The sequence below is a fragment of the Plodia interpunctella genome, chromosome 17, assembly GCF_027563975.2.
Source record: "Plodia interpunctella isolate USDA-ARS_2022_Savannah chromosome 17, ilPloInte3.2, whole genome shotgun sequence".
Taxonomy (NCBI): domain Eukaryota; kingdom Metazoa; phylum Arthropoda; class Insecta; order Lepidoptera; family Pyralidae; genus Plodia; species Plodia interpunctella.
The window spans coordinates 2,095,008-2,122,220 of record NC_071310.1 but is presented as its reverse complement, the minus strand read 5'-3'; the positions used below and the strand labels follow the sequence as shown (position 1 = coordinate 2,122,220).

Genomic DNA, 27,213 nt, shown 5'->3' with positions numbered 1-27,213 from the left:
GCTATCCACACTACTGATGCTCACAGCATAGCTAAAGCCCTTTTCAAACTCTTACACCCGAATAATTACGCCATCGATGATACGATTCAACAACAAGAATAAAATATAACGTACGAACCAGCATTGATACTCTTAACGACAAGCCGTTTACGGAAGACGAACCTACATACAACTAATCCTAATAAAGCCCCTGGACTAGACAAAGTTACATAAGATATTGCTGCCTCATCGCCTTTTCTACATTGTACCGACACAATTCCTGAAACAGATCCTCTTAAACATATGTCTTTAATTGAATATTTCCCCGATCAATGGAAAAAAGCCTTGGTACACATCATACCCAAACATAACAAGGAAGGCTGATGTATGATGTATGATGTATGATCTAAGATACAAGCATCTGCTTAGTTTGGTCATCAGTCTCTCACAATCGAATTGTGCCTGTGCATTATCATCTATAAATATATAAAGCTATATAGCTTTAGTAATGTATTAGATTTAAGGATTTGTAAGAGAGAATAAATGAATTTTGAATTGAATTGAAGGCTTAATGGAGAAACTCATAGCCAAAAGATTGATCCACCTACAAATTAGCACCATAAACCCAAAACAGCGTCACGTTTGATTACCGAAATAATCATAACAATGTATGTAGTAGATAATGAATGTCCCAAACTATATGACGCTCACCACGAAATACTAAACATGATAAGCACCGCTTTCACTGGATTTGGCTGCGGGTTTGCGAATTGTAACGCAATATTTTATATTCCACCAATCAACCTTCTATTGCAACGACTTAAACACGTTTTTCCTTTAACTTAGGTTCTCTTGAAGTCTATATGATTTTTTTGTACAGCGCAAAGCCTCCATTGTTAGTCTCTATTTATTTGGAATAAAGCCTAGATTATCGCAGCATTTTACTAACTCGAGGTTCACCAGGGCGTGTAGGTGCATGAAGCCAGTCGACTATTACTCAGCGCTCAGTCATGCAGGGCTGCTCCCCGCCACTTCTCGGTTATCGCAGCCCGCATAACAGCTGAGTCGCTTAGCGACCGCTGACTTGTTTAATCGGTATAAAAACATCGCGTCTGTGTTTAAAATTTAATTAAAAATAAAATAGGCCGCAAGCGAATCTTCTCTTGCATTAAATAATTTTTTAAATTCGCACCATAGATTTGTCAGCGCGTTCTAATTTTTAAATTCAGTGAGCGGGAACTTCTTTTTTAAATGTCAAACGGTCTTATTTATTTTTGTGTCAAATTTTGTTACGATGTTGGACTGCACAAAAATCACATGTCAATAATTATTTAAGTTTTGTTAATGTTTACATTTTTAGGACAGTGTTTTTAAGATAAATTTGATTGGACATCATTCGCAATAAGTTTGCAACAAGTCTTCCATAGTTTTATTGATAAACTTTGTGTCAAAAATGGAGAAGAACGGAGGATCTCGACTTCTTCAAATGCAGGTTAGTGGGAATATTTTTTTTACTATTAAAAATAAGTACCTATCTCCGTTGCTTCCGCCGTCATAGATTGTTAGAGCCCAGGGTCCACACTTCTAATTTTTCGCCGGCCTTCGCATTTTCTTCGGCTTCTTTAGTTGTCATACCTTTAAAATAAAATTTGTATATATTCCACAATGCTTTCTTTCATAGGTATGTACGTATTTTCACTATATGATCCAATTAATAAGTGATGATAAAGATTATATCTGCTGATATCCTTATCACCCCGCATTCAATATTCTACTTTTCCAATAATTTAAATATTTACTTCTGGAAGTATATTAAACTAAGTATTTACCTAAATATATTTAAAAGTTTAATATCTACATTATATGAGTAGTTTAAAAAAACAAATATTGATTATTGTGAGGACAACTGGCAGGTTAATTACATACTCAGTTTTATGAACATACAAAAGCACTAGTACCTACCTATTTGTATAATTACGAGTATTTAGCTCATCATACTTATAAAAATAAAATTGCGAAAATACATTAGATAAACAAGTGTTGACTTATTTAGGCACAATTTTTTATTTGCCGGATAATTATTTCTTGAGCTACAAATATCACTCACAAGATTTGTTTCTGAATTGAGATAAAATATAGCCTATATAGCCATCTTGGATAATGTACCTTTCCAACGGTGAACTAATTTTTGAAATTGGTTCGGTAGTTTCGGAGATTTACCGCCTCAAACATACAAACTCACAAACGCTTACCTACCGTACTAGTATAGATTGGATTTAAAATTTGTTACCACTTCCACCTTCTCACTAAGCAGAAACTACTACCTATCAAGATTGTCAACTTGTCAAGCCGGACGTAGTTACTACTATTGTTCAATCTTGTCTATATCTAATGCTCTATGGATATTTAAAAATAACGGTCATCCGACCATTGAAATGGAATTGTCGCGAAGTCTTATGGAACGATAACGTCGTGACCCACTTATATCGTATTGCGGTTTCGACCAATCACTGAATCGGGCTTTGCTTTCGTGGAATTAATAAATACATTATATTCATATGAGTTTAAAGTTTTGCTTTTCATAAGTCTATCATTTTTTTTCAACAATATTATTATATTGTTGAAAAAAAAAAAGATTTATAGTCACACGGACTCTATATACCCTCCGACCCTACTTTGACTATAGTAGTCAAAGCTATAGTCAAAGTAGAGTCTAGCTACCTAAAATAGACTCAATCTAGTCTCTACATATTTCCTTCTTCTTCTTCTTCTTGACCTTATCCCACTCATGTGGGGTCGGCACAGTATGTAAGTTCCTTCCATTTTGTTCTGTCATTTGCCATATCCATTGATACTCCTTTCCTGTTCATACTATCCTTGACACACTCCATCCATTTCTTCTTAGGTCTTCCTCTATTCCTGGAACCCTTTACTTCCATCTTTAATGCCCTTTGAGTGACGTGATTTTTTGTCTTAGATTTAGTCTCTACATATTTCCATAATAGGTATATTATCTGTACCCATACGTTGTATGTTTATACTATTTACATGGTGCTTCACGAATGTATTAAATTGTTTTTCTAAAAACTTACAGTAAATAGGTATTTATAGTACCTACATATTTGCTAAATTATTTAATTGTCGATGAAATTTTTTTTTGCATTATCTGTCTAACTGCAAAAGGATACTCTTTGAAAATCTCTGTTTTTCGTTGAAACCACACTAATATAGGACCATTGTTGATTAATAAATATGGTTTAATAGTATACTATAAAATTAAATACCTACTTTGGTATTATTTTGTTACGATTTCCTCGATGAATATTCATAGTAGGTACCTACGCATACATATGTTACAGAAACCTAAACATTATTTGCAAAAAGTTCACGTTTATTAGACGCCATAAGCTGTGAACATGTCCAGTTCGCAGGGTTCAAGGTTACAAACGTTATTTTTCTTAACGACATAGGTACCTACGTAGGTATCTAGTTAGGTATTATTATATATCGTCCGAGAGGGTTTTCTAGAAGGTACCTACCTACATATTCGATTTAACATCACTCTGGAATACATTTTTAAGACGTAAATTTGATAATAGAAGAGAGCCAGACTTGACTGACGCCGCAGCCGACGTAGAAGTGGTACCTACAGTTTTTTTTGTTTTCTCAATAGTAATTTTATCTTATCACTGCCGACATGGCCTTGCTTCCGAGGTCATTTATGTATCTTTAAAAAATTGGCAAAAATGTCAGAATAACAATACAAAATAATAATATAGCATCAAAATCCGTTGCGTTGTTTAAAAGAACGCGACTTTGTTTTCTTACTATAACATCAATTTGATTATGGCACAAAACGCTTAAACTGTATATGTATTTTCGTTACCTCAACGGGACAAACTTGTGGTTTGTGGCTGGCAATAGCAACTAATTCCATCAGTTCCAATGGCCGGGTGTAATAATAATCACAACCGCGGTCAAGGACAAGGTTCACATCCCGGCGCCGTACGGTTGGCGACCGTTGACTCGCAGTCGGAGTCACATTTTCATTCCAAGTGAATGAAAATGTCATTCACTTGTTCCTATTTTTTTACGCAAATTAAATTTGAAAATAAGTTACTAGTTATTCACGATATTAGGTGGACTTCTGTAGAATTATCTAGCTCTTTACCTATGACAGATTTTCGCTAGAAAACACTAATTTTAATAGACGATGAGTGTGTGTCTCAAAATAATCAATGCCATTAATGTGAAACAATATGACAAAGAAATTTTATAATGTTGGTGCATGGTGTTTAATATTACACATTTAATTACTTAATGGTAAAAAAATTGCGAATTTCCAAACAACTTAACGAGAACTCTGTACCTAAGTTACAGAACAAGTTCTTTATGAGTTTCACAAATAAAAGTATGCCCCATCTGCTGGCCATTCTCTCTATATTAGCCTCTACCAGTCGGCTATTATTAACCCATTTTTTTGCACATCGCAGTATCAATGACAGACAGGATGCTGTTTTAAAAAATGTTAGCAGCCATCTCTCTCTCTCATCTGAAAGTAACTGCTTTGATGCATACATGTGAAGTCTGAAAGAGAAATTTTATATTTCCGCTGCTAAGTGCACACCGGATGAAAAAACAAGTCGTACTGCGTTGCAGTAAATTCTTCGTTTAGGTTTATTGCAAACATGTTCCACTCAACATGTGGGTCATTAGGTAACTTGTACGCTCATTGAACTATTCATTGTCTTATGCGATTGTCTCTCTCTGAGTAATAGGATCGACTCTCTCACATATTATATGATATTGACATATCATATATAAACTGACGTTTATAATTAAACAGGAGTTATTGTAACTTGGATTTGTTCAGTGTACCTATAACCTAAACTAAATTTTATAGTTCGAGTTAATACAGTAATTTTTTACATACCTAATTTTCATATATGTACATTAAAAAAAAATAATTTATTCAATACGAGATATAAGAGATTTTTATATACAACAACAATGAAATTGAGTAAACATCGTTAGGTTTATTTGTGTCAAAACTGTAATACTTATTTTATCATCGAATTATACTAAATATGTATAAATACATATTTCAGAATCAGACATAGGTATTTTCACTCCCTAGTCCAATCCAAGTCCTGATAGGACTTCGATACCAATACATTTCAATTACAAAATAATACCAATATCGTTCCACTATCGGCAATCGAAGCGGGAATGCCCCAGTTGCCTCAATTGATCATTTGACAAAGCTGTACATGGTATTATTGAGGTCATGTCGTACAAAACATGCCCTACATACACTTAATCTATTGACTAGCCACGAACTGTTATGTAAGGGTGTAATTTGAGTAATAAGTCTGATAAGGGTGTTGGAATAACTCTATTTCACATTTCGCTGGATAAAACTTTCGGATCGGACTTCGCCTCTGACTTCTATATTATAAAAATAGATTAAAAACTTCATCAATAATTGAAAATAAAGCCTGACTTATATCTCATGATATTGATAATCTCCGTGATGATACCGATGTCAGATGAATTAAAATCAGTTTTAGTATTTAAGTTAAGTTTTAGTTAAAGTATAGTCTGTACTGGAGTGAAGCAAGAATCGAAGAAAATGTCTCATCTGTGAAAAAGTTAAGCTACAAAGTAATTCCTGCAATGCAATGCAAGCCCACTGATAAAGCTTCACCAGTGAATGCAAGTGCCGACCTATTTCGTGACTGCTATCATGTTTGCTGATGATAAGCCATGGTACATTTGTGAAAAGCATATCACATTTTACAACCTTATTACACATACAAAGAAATTATAAATCGTACACAGACTTCGATTAAATTTCGAACATACATAACACTTTATCGGCGTAGGGCGAACTCTTGGCCACCGCTGGGATCTACGGCCATTTAAATGTCCACATTGCTGGGACACAGGCCATCCTTATGGGTGAAGTAGATTATATAACAGACAATTTAAAAATATATCCCACCCGCAGATAAAATAGAGACTACACAACATCAAAATACAGCACTATCTTATCTATGGTGCTTTAACACAGATTGACAATCTGCTTTCGACATGAAGCCTCTGATTAATTCCGAAGATAGCCGAATGGGACCGCTCTGACGAAAACCAGCTAATATTTGTCGTTGGGCGAAAAGACTTTAATTTGTGTGCAATGTTTTTAACGTGCGGCCCAACAAATGTTCAAAAAACTTGCGTAACTAATTAATATAGTCATTTATCACGTCGTTGAGCTGAAATATTTTTATTCAATAATTCTTAATGGCAACAAATGGCTCAAGATCCTTTGGAAGACAAAAGGGAAGGCTTTTGCCCAGTAGTGGGACACATAATACAGGCTATAAAAAATCTATGACTGCTTGCGTCAAAGGAGCAATAATTTCTCATCCGTCCATTTCTTTTTTATCCTATTGAATAAACCAAATAGAAGGGATAATGGCTAGTAAATCATTGTTGTTTTCTCAAAAAATATTTAACGTCTCAACATGAATATACATTACCAGGTGCCAATGTGATCTTTTATATAAACGCTAGCAAAAATCCGCATTGTACGTCAAATTTACGTTGATTGGTATTGTATAATATTCTTTTATTAACCACATGGTCATACACATGACCATCCCATAACACGATAGGTCGCATGTCGCCTTCGATTGTAGATAGGTTTGTGGGTCGTCAGTGTGTCTGGTTCCATCGATCGATATAAGTAAAACTAACTAACGTAAAGAAACTAAACCATAATGAACCGTATACAAAGAGTATAATGTTTTAATTTTTTTTTACACAACGTTAACAATCAGGCAAATTGAACCTAAGGAAAATAGCTAATCAATAAAAAATCATCGTTAATCCTCAAATGTCAAATTAAACACACAAAAAGGTGGGATTAGACAAATCTAAAAAATATAAAACATGAAATGCATAAATCATTTGTGAGCATAAAAGAGAACATTTATGCACATTTCAAAAGGCAACTTCGAGGTCCTGTAACCTAAAGTGGAGCCTTAATTCGTGGTCTGTGGGTGGACCGGCTCCGATGTCGATTAAGATTTGCAACCTGCGCCTACGCAACACGGAATGACACGTTTCGGAAAACGTTTTATAGGTCAATGCTTGTTTTTTGTTTCCTGATTGCTGACACTTTGTTGCTAAGTCGAATTGATTTATTTAGTTTATGTTATTTTATTTGAATGTGTGCTATGCTGTCTGTCCAACAATATAAGAATTTTCAGAATTTTTTTCTACTTCTAATTATAATAGTCAAATTTAAATAGGACGTTTTTTTATATATTGACCTAAGTTGAATAAAAAATTTTGATTTGATCATCTTTCAGTATAATGAGCTTTCATTTAAACCAAAAGATGTAATGGTTCCCATTAGATTTTATTGTTATTCTCGTTTACGTTTGCGTGCATCGTCATGTCAAGTAAACATTCATGGAACTCTATGCGAAGGTAATAGGGGTGAATTTGCAGTGATTTGGATGGATTAATGAGCAATGGACAGATATTCACACTAAAATCATCAATTGAAATGGTCTATAAACAGTCTGTAATAGTTAACGCAAAGTTTGTGGTTCAATGATGTTACAAGTGATTCGGAGATGTGCAAGCGCCGGCCTATTCGAACTAATTGAAGACTTTATCGTAATGGACACTCGAGGTATTGGAACAGGGACTCCATGGAGTAGAGTTCGTTATTATGTATGTCGTTAGTATGTAATTTTTTTTTATTTATGGACATGCATTGCCAAATCAATTCTACAAGTTCAGACCTATCATGCAGCCAGCTTCTTGTCTTTCTTCTTTAGACCCACTTGGATATTTGGACTCTTTTGTGATTGCTATCTCATCTATTTATTTTTCCTACGTTTTATCGGCTTTTTCAACAGGGACCCAGCAGTTTTATGATTGATCCTAAAACGTTAAACCTTTCATAAAAGTTTTACGGATGACAAAATTAATTACTATATGTAATTCACGTCTCCACGCCATGTTTAGCAAAGACCATTGCCCGGGCGTGCACTGCAATGTGAATCACGGTAGTTCGTGGTACACCACAATTAGTACTCTATAAATATCTTATGATATATCATGTAATGATTACTTATTTATTTACAAAGTTACTACTTACTCGTAATAAATCGTTAGACATTCTCATTTTTATGTCTCTGTGATTTATTATTTATGTTCGTGATTTTATACTTTAACATATTTTTTTTTAATTACTATATATACATATATATATATATATAAGTTTAGTTAGTATAGTTTTGCACTTGTTACATTGCCCTAAACAGTCAAGTCAAATGATTTTTATATTTGTGGTATGTGGTGCCGCCCTAGAATGGGACCACTCCGCGTGATGGTCAGGTAATATCACGAAGTACATACTGTTGTTGTTTTGAATAACACAATAACACAGGTCTTTTCCTGTTTTAAGCAATTCTCACAACTCTTCGTGAGCAGTTTTGTGGGAACAATGAGTGTCCATATACAATACTGACGCGAAATCATTTTGTGGTCACACAACTTGGTAAATTTTATAAAGCATTTACATCATATAGATTTGTGATTTCAAGAGAGCTATTTACTTTAGGAAAAACTAATGGATATATTTTTTAGTCCGAAATTAAATTAAAAAAAAAAATCAATAAATATACATGTAACATTTCTTAAGTCATTTCGAAGTGGTGCAACTTGAATACATGATTTGATTTGAAAAAAATATTGGATGACTAGCCATTGCCCGCGGCTTCGCCCGCGTAAATTTCCCACGGGAACAGTTATTTTTTCCATCTCTATACTTCAATCTAAATGTATGCAAAATTTCAAGAAGATTGGTTGAGGACATAGAGCGTGAAGAGGTAACAATCAAACTGACTTTCGCATTTATAATATTAGTTAGAAAAATGCTATAACATACCTTAATGCTTTGACATTTCCATTAGAGTCGCGCCCACCAATCCCTAGCTTCCAAATTATAATTAGTAATGTAACCCAATTACCTTGGAACATACCCTCTTTCCTGTTTAATTTACGTTACTAATGGAAATTTAAAAACATTTTGAATGCGAGAAATAGCAGTTTTTTCATTTAACCTATAAAATGAAGTCCTGACTATGTCTATGGAATGAAGAGAGCTCCTCTTTTTTTACTACTTTTTTTCTCTACTGGAAGTATTGTATAATCTGTGCCTACTTCCAGTAGTTCTACTACTAGGTAGTTGAGGTAAAAAATAAGGCTTAGTTATTTTAAAAAAAGTTAAGCGTTATTATTAAACGGGAAAAGCAAACAAATAGTGGCTGGTAATATATGCCGTGTAGGTATATGCCTAATATGATACCATAATATGCATATTTCTTAAAATGAACCATTAGAAAATACTACTATGAAAAACTTCGTAATAGAATGATTTTTTTTACCCAAAAAATTCTAATTTACAAATTTATCTTGTTTCCAATTGTACAGTCCTTCGAATTCAAATTTTCCGAATTGGTTCAAGGCGTCCAAACCTATTGCTCTAAACAGGCTTTTATCGTCAATTATTCAGTTAACATTCCATCGCTGAATCGATCTCACTCCTTGTGTTGTCCCTCGTTAGTACTCTCAAGAGTTTTTGTTCCATCGTCAGAGTCAATTGATACCTACATTTTGTGACTGAACTTCAAAACAATCTATCAAATTAAAAAATTGGCAACCTTACACGCATTATGTGGAGAAAATCTTAAGTTACGTTAAGTCTTAGGAAACGTTTATCTGACAAATAAATTAAAAATCTGAAAAATCATTCATTCATTCATTCATTCATCGTCTTTAACATATTTTCTCTGGATATATAAAAGTAGTGTTTGTTTCATTGATTTTAATATAAAGCAGTCTACATGGTAAATCGGTATTAAACATTCACGAGAATATTATATATTTCTTGAATAGAAATACGATACAAAATCGATACAACTGTTCTGGTTATGATAGGGACACTAGTATTATGGCCAGTAAAAGACTGAATTTTTAATATTTGAAACTAACCTAGGTATAATATTTTATGGAGAACATACAGAGTCAAGAGAGTATTATTACGTATACATTTTAAGAAATGTTTGTTACCCGAGTTGGGAACTCTCTTTCACCATATAATATGCTGCTTGTCTTAGGTAATGCCGGTTCCACACTGACGTCGAACAGTTTGCCAAACTTTCGCGGATTCGGCATACATTGTGGGCTTTTCATTGCAGTAAATAAAAACACTCATACTAACTACACAATGTTCACGCATTCGCGTCGGCATGTGTCAGAGTTCGGCGACAGTGGAGCTGGCATTATGTTGCTGTTCCAAGTTTTACTATATACTTATATTCTTGTATACTTATACCGGAAATCGAAATCAATGTAATCTACTAGGCGTATTGCAAATTTATCGTGCGACTAAATTTTTTAATCGCCTACCTAGATTGCAAATTTCTGAATAAGTGAAAGACTATTAATTAAATCGTTACAATTCTTCTTAAATTTGCAATTATATACTTATTTTTAATGGAAGTAGAGTATAGTATTATAATGACAGTTTACATCTGATCACTAGAAAGACTAGATCTCAAAACTACCAAGGCTGTAATAAGTAGGTACGTCGCACGATGTCACAATGTTAAGTTGATTGAGATATTTAATAATTATTTGCTTAACAATACAGATAATAACCTGACAAATTTTAAAAGTCGTTGCCATGTAAATGACCTCCATATTTGCCGCCGCAGACGATTAACCTATCTAACCATCCGAAAATGGCAATTGTTGAATAAACATTTGATTTGCCAGGGCATTGACACGTGCAGATTACATATTTGTAGTCTGTCTTTTTTAATGTCTAGTAATAATTTAGCCTGAAATACCCCCACATCAAAATCTAATCACTAGACCACTGGACCTCGCAGATATATCTCGTTTATTGAGTTTTTAAATGATGAAATTTATCCTAAATCAACTAAGTACTGATTGTTAGATGTCCAAGCGATAATGACGGTATTTTTTCTTGTTGTCCTGACACCAATTGGAAGGCAGTTTAAATGTCAATTCCACTAGCTCTCCAGTATCTGCAAACAACTCTCACAGAAATCAACATTTAGAAGGACCAATTATATAAAAAAATGAAAGTGATTACACCGGATGAGTCATCTTAATAAGGCGATGCGTGAGTCATAAGTACAAAAATATCTCATATTATAGCTTTTGCTCGCGCCTTCGCCCGCTTGAATTTCCCTGCGAAAGAAGTAGAGATTTTCATACGAACTTTCACCCACTGTAATAGTCATATCGGGCTTTTGAAAAAAGTAGCTATGTTTGAACCGGGGTGAACCTTCATATCAAATTTCATCATTCACTCGGTCTCGTGATTAAATCATGAAAGTAGAACAGGCACATAGACAGATAGTCACATATATGTATAATATTAGTATGGATTGCATGGTTATAGTCATTCCAGAATAGCAATAACAAACCTTACTGCAACGAAGATTAGGTCTTGATTCGTAATTTGAAATTATCATACGTATTTTATATGACTGTGCAGTGATCTTCAGAATCTCACATTTGAAAGTTAGAAAGTTTGGTGACAGTGATTGATCATTTGCTGTCATCTGTACATCTCTAGCGCATATAATACTACCACTATAAGAATTAAATACATAAAACTGAAGATATTTTTTCTCTGGAACTTAACTGGAAGTCAAAGGTTTAAATTAAAGGCAGAAGTGAATAGAAGCCTATGCTCAGATAACAGTGTGCAGAAAATGGCTGAAATGATGATGAGGAAGGGTATAGAATCGGAAATCTCTGAATTGTCAAGGAAACGAAGCCCAGTGACAAATCTGAATGTTATGTACCTGCTATCTCGATAATGTTGAATAGACATCACGAACAGGATATAATATTAATGGACCTGAAGATTAAAAAACTAAAGATGGCTTCAAGATTATCTATAAAATAATATTTCAAAGTACTTAACTAGATTTTATTCAACTAAAAATGTTTGATGACAAGCGTATTTTGATTGCGAATATTACAGATATGTAGTACAAAATAAGAACAAGACAATTAAGGGGCCCAACAAAGGGCAAAATCAAAACAAACCAAATCATTATGCAAAATTGTCCCAAATACCGACAGAACAAGTGTAAACGTATTCATTACATTCAATAGTTCATTAATTTTAATCCAACACAACCAATAACGACCTATTGAATTGAGACCACGCAAAGACAGACGAACTCATAGCACTTTGACAAATACCATTGTAAACATCATTATAAACATCATTAACAACTTTTGGTGAATAGAAAAAACATTCGTGCCTCGATCTCTGAAATAGGCTTTGAGGTTAAGACATTAGAAGCGAATTTGGTACAAATGCTAAACTTTCATATGAGGTCAAGTTAACGGTAAAGGTCGTGTTGTATTCTCAGGTTTTATTCATGAATCCTGAACGTTGACATTGGCACCACGTGCCAGTTGCTAGGAGACGACACCAACAAACAAAACAACAGTTACAAATTCATTCAGGATTTGATATTCGCCGAAAGTGATTGTGTTTCATAGATTAAAAATCAGTGTGACTTTTAAACGGTAACTTTTAGGTAGATATTGTATTTAAGTTTTATTTGTGTGTTTTAACTTTAAATAGGTGTTTATTGTGATATTTCTATTTCATATTGTCTATCAAAGACAGTAACTTAATGTGGTGTTTATCAAAAAGTGTGTAATTATGGAGACCCGTAATATATCTCGGTCGGTAGACCACGTGAACTGGTGGGAGCCTGAACATTGGAAATTTAGGGGTCCTAGGAGCTTGTCGTCTGTGTCTTTAGAAGGAGCAGATCCTGCGGAGATCAGAAACGGTTGGATCACTTTACCAAGCGCTAAGGTAATTTGACGATACCGCAGCTGTCCATTAGCCTTGTAATTAGCGAAACATCTTCAATCGTCTCCCTTTCAACACCTCACGATTGCCCGGGTAGAGATATTCAATAATCGACTGACTATAGTGACCATTGGTCGATCGGCTGTGATGATATCCTCATAACGAGAGAATTGAGTCATTATCGTCAAAAGGAGAGCTTAGAGCTGCTAGCGACACTGGCACCAAAGCTCTCTTTTTCTGATCATTGTCTCCGCAGCCATAATGTGTCGGAGCCCAGAGTCCGGTTGCCTACTTTTTCTTCTTCACTTTGGGTTTATCGATTTTCACGTTCTTATCAGTATCCTTAGTTCCCAAACCATTATTAGCACGCGCATATTCTCAAACATCATCGTCTCGGATTTTTTCTTGCCATGTCATATAAACAGTAAAAAGAAAAGACATATGTTCCCTTCTGGCAGACCATATAGCATTTGTATACGATATACATATATCGCTTAATATAGTTTGGTAAACCTCAGGTTTTCTATATTATTAGACGTCAAAAAGAACTCGTACATGGCAATTAACTTCATTCAATTTCCCTTTATTTTCTATAAAATGAATTCCTGATATCTTCCAATCATTTTATCTTTTGAATATCGGAACTTTATAACTGAACGATTCAATCGATAATAACAATCTATACTATTATTATAAACGTTTGTGAGTTTGTATGTTTGAGGCGAGTAATCTACGAAAGTACCGAACCGATTTCAAAAATTCTTTCCCCATTAGAAAATTACATTATCCAAGATTGCTATAGACTATGTTATCTCAAAATTCCCACGGGATCGAAGCCCCGGGCATCATTTAGTAATAGATACCACGGCTTTAAAAAAATTCTAAACACGTATTATTACAAGTAGGTACATCTATTATTTCCTGGGAATCGTCGCATGCGTCATTAATATTGATCCTGTCCAAATTGAATACCTACAAGCAATATCGTTTACTTAAAAAAAACCTCGCCCTTGACCGCAGTGACCTCAATGTCACCAATTAACTTTAGCAACCTTATTCTATAGTTTCCTAGTTCTATGTAAATTTTTTCACTGCTTACCTGAAAATTTAATGACCATTGATTTGTCCAAAATACCTGATATATAATAGAATTGAATAGAAATAGAAATAAGTTTATTTAAAAAAATACAGACACACACATAATAACAAAAAAAAATAGATAAAAAAAAGTACTTAGCTAAGTACAAAAAGTGATTGTGGGTGTGTGTGCTGCAGTAATCTAAACAAGCCACAACTCAGTGATGTTATTACTCTAGGAGCAATACACTGATTTTCAGTTGGAGCCTTTACTACTAAGTAGAAGTAGTTTATTTATCAACCAAAACGTGAAATCAACCAGTGTACTAGATAGGAAATAGTATCAGAAAAGTTAATATGAATCTCAGGCGATGTAAACAAATACAGCTTAGTCATATCACAAGCCGTAGGCTGCATTACATCACAACTTAGCATGCGGCCTCGTGACTCACCGACTATGGCCAAATGGATGGCAAAAACTATTGTTTTCATTCTAGATTGCATGATTCAAATAGCATCTTCAGTTTTTTCTATGGCTTTTTGATAATTTTTTTAGTGTGTTGTGAAATTTGAATTTTAAACATAAAATTTTAAATTACATATAGATTTTTGGGACGCTTACGACCTGATTGGATACGAAAAAGTAGAAATGTGGACCGTAGGCTTCGACGCTCAATGGCTAAGAAAGAAACCGGGAAAATACTTAGATGAGTGAGAGACGTTACTCATTCATTCACATTTTTGTTGATTAATAATGCAAAAGAATCTCGCTAGATTAAATTGGTACCTAGTAATCAAATTATTATTAGGCATTAGGTAGAACGAAGCGGTGGTGGTGTAATGGTTAAGACTCCCGCCTGTGGATCGAAAGGTCCCAGGTTCGAATCCTACTCGTGCCACATGAGTTTGTATTCCAATCTGACTCATGTATAGTAGTTTTCACGACCACCACTTGCTTCCGGTGAAGGAAAAACATCGTGAGGAAACCTGCACACTTGTTGATTATTAACTTGTGTGTGAAATTGAGAAGGCAATGGCAAACCACTCTATTAATAATGCCAAGAAAGTTGTTACGTGTGTTTCCGTCCATGTAATGACCTCGACCCTCAGCCATGAGGAATACGACTATGAAGATTAGGTAGAACAAGTACCTAAGCACAATTAGAATACGATTGTCTTTTTTTACAAAGAAACTAAAGACAATCGTTATAAAAGTTATTGTATTATACCTATATATATGCAGTCTATTGAGTCTATATGTAAAACTAGCTTTTGCCCGCGGCTTCGCCCGCGTGATTTTCGTTAGCAAAATCTCAGTATTTTTTTTGTCGCGTACTCTGTAAGACTGATAAACATATATGATTCAAATTCGCATTTTTTCTCATCTTTACTTTTACCAAATTTCAAGCAAATCGGTCCAGTAGATTTAGAGTGATGCGCGTTCAGACAGACAGACAGACAAAAATTTCCAAAACTATATTTTCGTCATCTATATATCAGTAACTAAGTATATTCCATGAAGAATTAAAAAAAATATCCAATGTACAAATTTGGCTTTTCTTCAATTTTATTAAAATTTGGCTTTTCTTCAATTTTATTATATGTATTGATTTTAGTATATGTATTGATATTAATGATGAAAACATAAAATGGTTATAAACATAAAATGGTAATGGTACAAAATACGACCCCCTATTTAGGTTAGATAGGTTGATAAAACAGACAGAACTAAAAATTGAACTGAAACAAGACAGATAAAAACAACTAAAATTAATATGATTTCGACTTATCGACCATCTTTTTCAATAAAACATTTGTCGTTTTACAATGCCGGGTACGATTATGTAGATATTTTCAATGTATAAATGCTTTAGTGATACTTCAACTGTTTCCTCATCACAAACCTCGATGCAATGGATAGATTTATTTACCTTTTGTTTAAAAACATTGTCCTTGATTATTCCTGACTTACTAAATAGGTACAAAGGTATCTATTATAATTAACTTTTCAATGTTTTCTCGTGCCAATTTGATTGCTTTATATCTGCATATGGTTAGATAGTTCATAGTAAGATTTTAGCCTATTGAATGTCCCACCGTTGGGCAAAGACCTCTCTGCAAAAAATGCATTATTTTAAGCAATTTGAGGGTGTATCAATATAACTAGTGCTTTTTGTACCTTCTTTGCTGCCTGAAAGGCAGAATGTTGATCCTTAGATTGTATGTACCACCATACCTTAGATTGTGTGTAAATATAAACAAGAACTGCAATATAGATTTATTTGAATTTATTTCTAGTTAACACAAGTTTATATTTCTGTAACTATTCAAGCCTTACCAATTATCATTAGACTTCCACGACACCTGGAGGTCGATGACTGTCCGTCTGTCTATGAGTCACCGCCGCCGGCGCAGTGTCGTGTTCTTGCGCTGCGCACGCGCCTTGTACGGGCAATCTCGGTGACATTACTTAACTTACAATAAATACTTGATTTGATATTGTGTTTTCTTAAATGGATCAACTTGACCGGTGCACTGTAATGCCGTTTAGGATCAATATCACAAAACCTATTCGAACTATTAAATTAATACAAATTCGCCTCTATTATCGGAATGACTATCTGCTTTCGGCTTATTTAGGCATAGATTCAGGGTCATAGAGTCCAGAGTTAAATAAAGTTTTTCTTTTTTTTTCAAACCATTTGGTTGCATGCTTGACCTATGTTATAAAAAATGCAGGTAACTGCGGTCATCTAGCGCTTTCTCAGTTTCTTCCCCTTGCTTTGGAGCCCAGGATCCTCTTTCTTACTGTTATCTTCTACACATCGCATACATGTTAACTGTTTAGGATAAATTCCTACTTACCCATTTATCAAAAAACTAACGGTCCGTCCCGGCCTCGCTCGAGTAAAACCATAATATAAATTATTCACCTACACTAACTTGGTGAAAACCGTACCAAAATCCGTCCGGTAGTTTTTGAGTTTATCGCGTACAGGCAAACAGACAGACGTGACAGGGATATAATATGTAAGGATATCAATTAAACGTCAGTTTCGCCAACAACCTCTGATTTATACAAAAACTGTCTTTGACGAAACTAAGCGTCAAGGAAATGTATTTGTTCCTGCTCATTGTGACGTTGATCTATCAGTCACTATTGACAGTCGTCAACACGGCAGCTACACAGCCCACCAGCAACCTTGGCGGTCGCATCGATTGACGCCCACGTGCTGCGAATATGTTATTGTATTATCATAATCGTTCCTTTAATGGTTTCATGCAACGATCTACTTTTGCCTTGTTATTGTTTAAATGGCTTTATTTAATGCTTTATAGAATGTATGTAGATGACATTGTTATAGGTAAAGCGATGGATCCTACTGGCATAGGTATAAAAGGATAATAAAACAATCTCACATCGCATCAGACCCCTGGGCATAGTCTTCTTTGCGTGTCGATAGCAAATCAATGGCGATATTAAACCAAATTCTAAGCTAATTTCGAACAAGACTCACCTCGCGTACTTACCTATTCCTGATTTCATTTTCGGTTGTTGCTATGCGTCAAGCTCGTGGAAAATTTTAAAGAATCCACACTGATATTACGACCGCCTGACTGATGTATACCTACCTTTTTTGTGAATACTATTGTTGCCTATCAGCTATCAAGGCTTTCTATTCCTTAGTTCCTTCGTACGACATCCAGGGGAGGATATGGAGTGGTCCTATTTTAAGGCGGAAACTACACGCATTGGTGAGCGGTGTTGAGTTTCGAACATCACTCATGATCGTCTATATGTTATATATCATTCAAAAATTCCGCAAGTGCTCCTCCTCAGTGTACATTAGATTGGCCAACCAAACGCATAGCATTGCATCCAATCTGCAACTGCAAGTGTGTCGCATGCGCATACTAATTGTTGCGAATTAGATGCTCGTTTAGCAAGTCGATAACCACACGTCTATGGTAATGATCCAAAGGATGCGTTGTATCGCAATGAATGGGCACTGCAACAGTTTAATGGTCTATGTCTTTACCCTTTTTGTATTTTAAACTTAATAAATTGTTTATGGAAAGAAATCAGTTAGAATACTAGGATAGGCATATGGCAGTATCTCTAATAGGACAAGCAAAGTTCTCCATATCCTCGTACTTAGTCACATACTAAGAAAAGCCTTGACTGCTGATAGGCATCGAAAGTATTCCCAAAGACAGTTATCAAAATAGGTTTTATTTTAACGCAGACCCAGGGCGTCGAGGCATCACAGTCAAAAATTCCAACGTGAAAGAGAAAGATGAGACGTAGCACAGTTAAATGTGGCCGTCCAAATCAAAAGGGACCTTATGGCGCCCGGCACTTACGCCATTATTGTCGTTGTTTTGTATTCGAACAACGGCAATTAAGACTCTTAATGCCAGCCGCCATAAGGTCCCTTTTGATTTGGACGACCACAAATTTTAAATGAGAGACACACACGCACAAATTAAACTAAATAGGTATACAATTTAGTAGGTATTACTATACGTAAAATACTTTTTTTTATTTTTTATTCTCAATTTCAAACTGACAGTGTTATTCAAATGACGTTCAACGAGCGTTCAAACTCAGAAATAGCTCACAGTACCTAACTAAGCTACGTTTTGACAGGTCTTTGGGCAGTGATGCGTGGGCGCAGACCGGACCATATTTTAGACTGCATTGTCAAATTACCCAATATGGATTGGTTGACATGCTATCCTTGCTATTAATATTGTGCCTATACACTATACAAAAATCAATAAGTAAAAAAATAATTAGTATCATTGGTAGGTAACCAAAGACTCAAATTAGGCGTCATATGAAACTGACATTGACAATCGGCTTAGAAACGTCGTTGTAACTTTTTTTTTATTTAAAAATCATAACTTTTTTTTTCTTTCTAGGCCCGTTTCCAACAGAAGCAACTTCAAGAGCGGGAGATGAAGATAGCGTCTCTATATGAGGCGCAGCAGGCCAGGGCATTGGAGAGAGTGAGACATTCCCCCAGCAACGGGATCAGCTCGTCCCCCCCACACCCTCAGCCCCCTGGCAAGGTGAGACACAGGAATAAAAAACTTCCGCGTGTTACCTTGAACTCGAGGCATTTAGTGAAGCCTGGGGTGATCGTAAAAGTAAAGCATTAAAATTTTGAAAATTCAGCTGTGATTTTACGACCGGCTGCCCAATGTTAACCATCCTTAGGAATGATATTGTTTTCTATCAGTTACCACGGTTGTGCTAGGTCGCCTCGTATATCATCCACGGGATGATGCAGTGGTCCCATTCTAGGCCGGAAGCCCATTCCTAAAAACAAAAATATGTATGAGAAACATATAGGGCATTTCAAAAAAATACAGTTTAAAATAGGGACTAAGATGGTCTGACTCATTTTTTCTTCACTTTTTGGACCACTGCTAGACATTGAACGATGTAACTAACCTGTCTTGCATGTCTTATCTGATGAAACTAATTTCAGGATCGAGAACAGAAGATAGCATCATTGTACGAGACGCAGCAGACGCGGGCACTGGACCGGATCAGGCATTCACCAGGCCACGGAACGGACTCCCGTGAAATTGTGTCTCGTCAACCGGGGAAGGTAAGGTCACCATGAATTGAATGTTCGGTTGAAGCATGGAGATCATGCACAGTTGGGTATATATTACGGAAACCGCTCAGACTATGAAGTAGATATAAGAATATAAATGTTTGTGAATTTGTCAGAAATCCATCCTACGCTTATCACGTAAATAATAATTGACATCGTCTGCAAAACTGAAGGGGGATTGGGCGGGCCATGCAAGCCGCATGGTGCCGGAAATATGGGCCAAAAGTGTGACTACTTCGGTCCCGAATGATGAGAAAAGATCGCAAATCAAGCCAAAGATGCGATTATACGTCTAAAGGGGCCTCCCCGTTCTGTGTTTCCAACCAGTTCTGTTTTGCCCAGCAGTGGGAAGTGACAGCTACATAATAGTTATGAATAAAAAAGACAAAAACGATCATCGTCTTTATCACAAGTCCCAACTTTACATGGCGACCTGCGAGGATTCGAATCTTCTGATTGTTGTCCTTGTACAACGCCACGTATAAATTTTTTGCAGTATATTTCAACTGGCAGTTCACACCGTACATAACTTGAAACCATTCATTTTAGATCAGAAGATCCACCATCTTGTCCCCAGGTCCGGCAAATGTTCGAGGAGCGTCGAACCAAGGGCATAGACAAGAGCTACCCACTCCAGCCGATACACAACACAGAACGGACGCGCAAGCCAATTCCAAACGGCTTCTCTAAGGTTTCCACCACGACTAGGGTCACGGAGAGGAGAACTGTCAAGAACCATGTCGCCAACTCGCATATAGTTAAGAAACAGCATGTAAGTTTCTGCATTAGAACTTATTGAAAATAAATTTTAGATGAATAATTGTATAAACTTTTTGTCTAGCTGCATATATATCGGTTAGTTTTGGTGTCTTTTTCCTATTTACTTTTCGTCACACTCCTGTATCGATCGGCTTCTATTGAAATAGGTATATTAGGTATTTATCTGATGTTTTTGCCAATAAAAAAATCTTTGTCTTTGATGTTTTAATTTTTTTCGTTTGTGTGGTTGCAGAAAATAGAAAATATGGTGAACGGATCCGGCGATGTCAACCACAATCACGAAGCGGATCTAAACACTATGAAAAATTCCGTAAGTGTAGAGTATCCTTGAATTATTATAAAATAAAGACTACAGACTGTACCGTGATTAGACAAGACTAATCGAGAATTTTTGTGACGAAAACTACTTAGTTATCAGACCCTGGGCTCTGACGCTCGACGGCTGAGGAAACACTGGGGAAATGCTCAGAAGTGAGAGACTAATTCTCGGAAATTATATTAACAACGCCAAAGACCTTTTTTTTGCACTGTTTTAATGTGAAATGTGATTATGATCATTAGTAGGTAAAAAAAAATATTTATTTATTCCTGAAAAAAAACGCAAAAGATAGCAATAATATTGGTCAAAGAATGAGTGGAATACCTATAACATTTTAGCTCCAACATCGATTACGCCTTGCTTGCAGATGCCTCACAGCAACGGCGAGGTGGTGCACAGTATAGACGAGCTAGACAGAGACAACAACTATCTGATAGAGGACGAGACGTTCCCGGACGCTCTCGCTCCCACACCCACTCCCAGGTCTCCAGACCCTCAGCCTCCTGTCAGACCTCAGAGAAGGTAATTCTTTATCATAATAAAAAAAGTGGTAAGCCATTGGTTATAAATGAAATGAGTATCTTTCAGCGTTGCTTCTCAACAATGGTTGTCCTGAATGCTAGATTCGAAAAAGTGTAAGTCTAATTTCTAAATGTATGTTTTGACTTCTGACTTCATTAACTCTGCCCGACAAAATGACTTAGGTATTGCGATGAAGTTTATGATTAGATTCTGTCGGCAGTCGTAAAGGGCGTGGCAGATGGCTAATGGCGACATTAAAGAAAATCTACTTCAATTAATAATTACTTACTCTAATGTTTATTTGCAGGAGTCCTGTACCGAAAACAAGCCCAATAAAATCCAAGCCTCAAACAGTCACACCTCCGAGGAAAGCAGCCAGTGAAAATGCGGTAAGATTTCTTATTTTTTCATCTCTACTATCTGCCAGATTACACTTCACATTGCATTATGGCCGTTATGCAGGCAAATGCAAAACATAGACAATATCAGCTGATTGTAATTTTTCCTCATTGCAACTTGTCACTATATCTTAGTTTCAGTTTCAAAAACCCCATTTGCATTTCACAACTCTTAGCACTGTCTGCCCCGTAAGAGATGAAGACGTGATCTATTCTTCACTTTCCCAGCATGCTACCCTATGTGGCCTATCAGTCGCCGGATTTGTTCAAATAAGTTATTGATCGTTTCGTAGTTTTATGTGAAGATCAGGATATTTCCCCATCAACACTGGTGTGAAGGCGACAAGTCGCGATTTTAGACCATCAATCTTGTCCACAATATAGATATCCTAAAACCTACCAGTACATACCATAGAATTAGTAATTTCTGTAATCGAAGCCTTAAGGTTATTTACGCTGTACGCAATCCATAATGCCCAAAATGGACGAAAGCGAACTCGGGTCACCGTTCTAAATCTATGACGAAAGTAACATTTTTGATACGAACTGAACCCAATATAACTATTATATTTTATGAAATCCTATTATATTTTATTAAATATCTTTTAAATCACTTTATTATTTGAATAATTCATGGAATTAGTAGGTACCTACTCCGTACAACAGTACTTATTAAAACCATGGAATAATCACTACATCTTTTATTGTATTGTCTAAAATAAGGTTCGTTGCATTAATCGTTGAATTTTGACAGTTCTTAGATGAAATAAACAAGGGGGATGCATTCCTAATTCAAAAGCAAAAAAAAGTCGCAAACGTGTCACCAGTCAAAAGTCTATAGGTCAAAATTTTTCGTGTTTTTTGTAATTTTTGTGTCGTTGATTAATCTATTACACAAAAAATCATTTCGTGCGAAAAGGCTTCATTTCAACCGTGTTTCACATACAATGAAATTTGATACAGGTAACGGATATTAAGGCCCGGGGGGCCATGCAGAGGGGGCCTTCTAACCCTGTAAGTCGCGTTTTCTATTATAATAGACTTTAGAATAAAAATTTGATTCAACCACGACAAATGTCTTCAAATTCAAATCATTTATTCAGAAATTAAACCTTCACAGGCACTTTTTCTGATTTTTATATTTATAGTTATTTCTCACAAGCTACAAACTACTGGCATTTCGGAACGACCACTGCTGAGAAGAAATGCCGAAAGAAACTCAGGTCCCTATCATGCCAGAAAAGCTTAAATGTTTTTTTCTAATAATATATAAAAGTACATATTCAAAGGGTATTTTAAAAACAGGTTATGATTGTGATCCGAGTGTTGATTAAAATATATGTTTGTATATCGATGTGAAACAAAATTAACTTACACAAAAATATATGAGAAACGAGATGACCAGTTCCCTCTTTAAAAACGACCTAATAATATATCATCAAAAAATTATATCTAAAGCAAGCATTCATCTATGTATGTTTGTAGTGTTGCGTTGCGTCTTAAGACTTATTTTTAATTAGGTACCTCGTTACTACTAATTTAGCTCTTTCCCTCCTCACTTGCATGAAAGAGCACAAAATAATGTATAGTTTCTTTTCGACAAAAATAAATGTGCTCGTATGTAGGCGGTACCCAGGTACTCATTTCAGCACAGGTAGGTACCATTCTAAAATCTCTGTCGAGAAAAGCAAAAACGTTGTCGATCTAGAGTGGACTTGCTCTGATTTTATTTGCGTATATTTTGTCCTTTTGATCATTCGATTATTTTTATTTATTCGATTTATTCTTCATTTTGATTCGATTCGATTTATTCTTCATTTTGATTTTTATTTTTCAGGTGGTAACAAGAAGGCAAACAGTGGTAGGTTATTTATATTTATTTTTTTACATACTCACTTTTTTAATTGTTTTCATTATTTTTTTGTTTGTTGAACACTTTCTCGAATACATTATCTTCGACGAGTATCTGATCGCTAGATTTTGAAGTGAGTGGCGAGGATATTTGTGAAGGTTAATCATATTTAATTCACTTAGTAGTCGAAAGGACTTACATTTTAGAACTATCAAGTTGGTTGGACTTTAATTTGAGATCTAGGACATCGTATATGATGGCTATGAGTGTCGTTAAAGCTTTTGCTGCAAAACTGTACTTTACCTATTGAGAGTTGGTGGAGTTAGTGTGTTTATTCCAAGTAACTTGTGAAAGGGACCAGTCAGTTTTCCCCAAGATGTTTTCCATCACTTGGAATCGGGTATGAAATGGAATCGTCGGTGAAAATGATAACACATATCACTCAACCGTTGAGTTCTTTCGCCGGGAGACGATTCTGAGTGCATCATTAAGTTATGCTAATCATATTAGCGCTTGCCATCGGAACTTAAAGCTACGTATGAAATTTTATAACAGTTGAGGAGTTCCCTTGCAATGAGTCAGATGTTCTACAAATTCATAAGTAGCATAAGTAGACATTGAATACACAATATTAATGTTCAAATGAAACCTATCACTACGCGAGCGCCTCCTACGCCACGTTAGACCCCGTTCACACGATGACCCCAAATTTCCAGCAAAAACCCGGTTCAGGGTCGAAGCGCTGTAACACGTCGACGAGCAGCGAAGCGGGCGCGGGCGGCGCGGGCGAGCCGTGCGCGGTGTGCGGCCGCCGGTTCGCGCCCGACCGGCTGCAGAAGCACCAGGAGATCTGCAAGAAGGCCAACAACAAGAAACGGAAGCCGTTTGACGCCTTGAAGCATAGGCTAGCGGTGAGTCACATTTTATAAATGACCCGACCCGGGTCGGGTCGGGACCCGGGATAATTAAGCGACCCGGGGCTTTGCTCCCATTCAGAACAAAACCTTTGTGCTATTTCAGGTTACGTTCTACCCGTCTACCGGTCTACCAAATACATAACAATCCTGACACACATCCAAACTTTCTTATTATAAGTGTGTGATGTGTCACTTGAAAGAAAAGTTGCTTTGCTTCCTAAACATGAACGTAAACTTTCAACAATTATTTCTTTTTACTTTTCCTATGTAGACTCTGTTCATTTTCCATGTACATTTATCGGTGACAGCACGTAATATACGGACACATACCTACAAACGTACATACCCGCAAAAACTAGTGCTATGCCAGTGTCCACCAGTCTTTTGATTTTAGCTTCACATACTTGCATACTAATCTACATATTAATATTATAAATATTTAAAATTGTGATAGTTGGAAAGTAGCAAGGCTTTTTTTATCCGCGGTCGGGACCGGAGACAATAGCTAGTTTAACCACAAATTATTCGTAGACTAACACATAATTATTTCCCCATGTCTAACAAAACAGGGCACCGAAGCGGAAAATTATAAGGCAAGCAACAATGGATATATTTTGGAATGTCATGTGTTTTCATATCGTTATGTGAAATCATCATTTTTATCTTCCACAATCCATAATGAAAAGCTATGGACCAAATTCACCTTCTGATATATCACTCTTACAATACCCATTACATTTTTTTACCCATCCTCTTCAGACATATACCTCCAGACATTTACCTTTTGTCCTAGCAATCTTGGAACTTGATGCCTTGTGTCTTGGATGTTTATTTTATATATGTATTTTTTATAAAATATTACTATCGTTGAGTTAGTATCCCATAACATAAGTAAGTTTCGAACTTTAGGGCAAGCTCAAACTGTGTGATTTGTCCTAATATATTTATTTATTTATTCCTTTACTTATATCCGTTAGCATTGTGGTCTATCTAAAAACTCATAACATAATAAAGCAATTAATGAACACAAATGTACACTCAACGTCTGGTGTGTCAATACTCAATATTTTTTCCATTTCACAATAATTTTACGCAAACATGTTTTCCGTTTTTACTCGTATGTGGCATATAGGTAACTCCGCTTCAACACATTTATGACGAGACTCCATATCGAACTGGCAGGGCACAGAGGCGGAGCCGTTTATAAACAAGCTGCGCAAGGGCGCCACGACCTCGCAGACGAAGGTCAAGCCGCTGAACAATAACTGGCGACAGAAACACGAGGAGTTTATCAACGCCATCCGCGCTGCCAAGCAGGTGCAGCAGCATCTTGACGCTGGAGGTGAGAACAGCTTTAACATCGTTTCTATTACACAAAAACCCACTGCTGGATTCCTCCAGCTATTTCCTTAGTAAAATCCTCATGGCTGAAGGTCGTGGTATTGGTATATTACACGTAATGAAACACTTATTACACGCATCAACAAACGCAATATTTTAATGGATAGGCTTGCCATTGCCTTCTCCATTTCACACACTAGCTTGATAGGTTACCTCGCGATGTTTTCCATCACCGGATACTATCTAAAATTCCCTGTTCTACCCAACTTGTCCAGACTTGAAAAGTAACGTAATCTCCAGGCAAGCTGAGCGACCTGCCGCCGCCGCCGCCGTCGGAGAACCCCGACTACGTGCAGTGCCCGCACTGCAGCCGCCGCTTCAACCAGGCGGCCGCGGAGCGCCACATCCCCAAGTGCGCCAGCTACCAGTTCAACAAGCCCAAGCCCGCCGCCAAGCGCCGGTAACCGCTTCCCGTACATCTAGCCCCACGACCTCAGCATGGCGAACAACCGATACCTCTACCACCCTTCTGCTAAAACCTGGCGCAGTAGTTGGACCGAATCCCTGACGCAAATAATCTTCACCTACGCACTCTTCTTTGTAGTGAAATCTTTCTATGAACTAGTGTGCCCGAACATACGGAACACGTGACATGGATATCAGGCTTCGTAATACGTACTCGAAGCCGGTGTTCGGCATTATTGATTTTATATTCAGGTTGGGAGTCGCCATCACCGTGTACTACACAGCTTGGATGATCTTGTCCTTTGTCCATGACTGTAATGGTGCCCCCAAAGTGCACAGGTTTATACATCCCCTGTTGACCACCCCGCTCGATTCTGTCAGCGACGAGAATTTGCTAAAGAAGAGGTGATCGACATTCTGTCTGTTTGTAGCCGCCTGGTTTTGATATATCGCCTTGAATTTCGGGACCCAATCGAAAATCTTGTTGTAATTAGAAATGTTACGAGTGATGTTGAAAGTGTTGCAGATATTTTTAATATCGACTATTTTGAAAAAGCTTATACTATCGAGTCAATATCTGAATCATTTGTAATCCATCTTACGTTTTGTGTAAAAATTGAAATGAAAATATCTGCAACTTTGATCTTATTGCGACAATATATTAATGTTAACGTAATTCAGATTATCGTAAGCTCTGTAACTATCGTCAATTTTATATCTTGTTACGTCAAATATTTCTAAATTTCAGAGAATTAAAATGTATGGAGAGTATAAAATTGAAAATTTAACGCTTTACTGTAATGGAGACAGAAATCTATATTTTACACTAATTTTGTTAACAAATAATCTGCAGAAGTTTGATATTACTCGATTATTAAATGTACTTTATTTTGTAGATAGTTGTTTTAATTATTTTATATACAAAGTTTTATCCTACTAATGGTGAACCATCAGAGGCTTATAAGTTTTATTGCAGCT

General features: G+C 36.1%; 1 protein-coding gene across 7 annotated transcripts; it reads left to right on the top strand.

Moving 5' to 3' along the window:
* Positions 1-997: 997 nt before the first annotated feature.
* Positions 998-27,130, top strand: LOC128677114 (uncharacterized protein). 7 transcript variants are annotated; one of them, XM_053757736.1, is made up of 13 exons: positions 998-1,471; positions 18,938-19,087; positions 19,510-19,632; positions 20,219-20,413; positions 20,654-20,731; positions 21,108-21,262; positions 21,570-21,651; positions 22,624-22,674; positions 23,498-23,521; positions 24,229-24,423; positions 24,999-25,022; positions 25,612-25,771; positions 26,071-27,130. In XM_053757736.1, exons 1-13 carry the CDS (start codon positions 1,433-1,435, stop codon positions 26,232-26,234), a joined length of 1,440 nt encoding a protein of 479 aa, XP_053613711.1. In that variant the 5' UTR covers positions 998-1,432; the 3' UTR covers positions 26,235-27,130. The 7 variants fall into 7 exon arrangements, with proteins under 7 accessions (XP_053613711.1, XP_053613713.1, XP_053613712.1 ...); XM_053757731.1 differs by lacking the exon at positions 998-1,471 and adding an exon at positions 12,586-12,937; XM_053757738.1 differs by lacking the exon at positions 24,999-25,022 and having other exon boundaries at positions 1,001-1,471.
* The last annotated feature ends 83 nt before the right edge of the window (positions 27,131-27,213 follow it).

Excerpts from the sequence above, each read along its gene's own strand:
- LOC128677114 (XM_053757731.1), top strand. The coding sequence starts at position 12,779 with ATGGAGACCCGTAATATATCTCGGTCGGTAGACCACGTGAACTGGTGG. Across the intron at positions 21,652-22,623 it reads AAGCAGCCAGTGAAAATGCG|GTAACGGATATTAAGGCCCG; the intron begins GTAAGATTTCTT and ends AATTTGATACAG. Across the intron at positions 25,772-26,070 it reads GCAGCATCTTGACGCTGGAG|GCAAGCTGAGCGACCTGCCG; the intron begins GTGAGAACAGCT and ends CGTAATCTCCAG.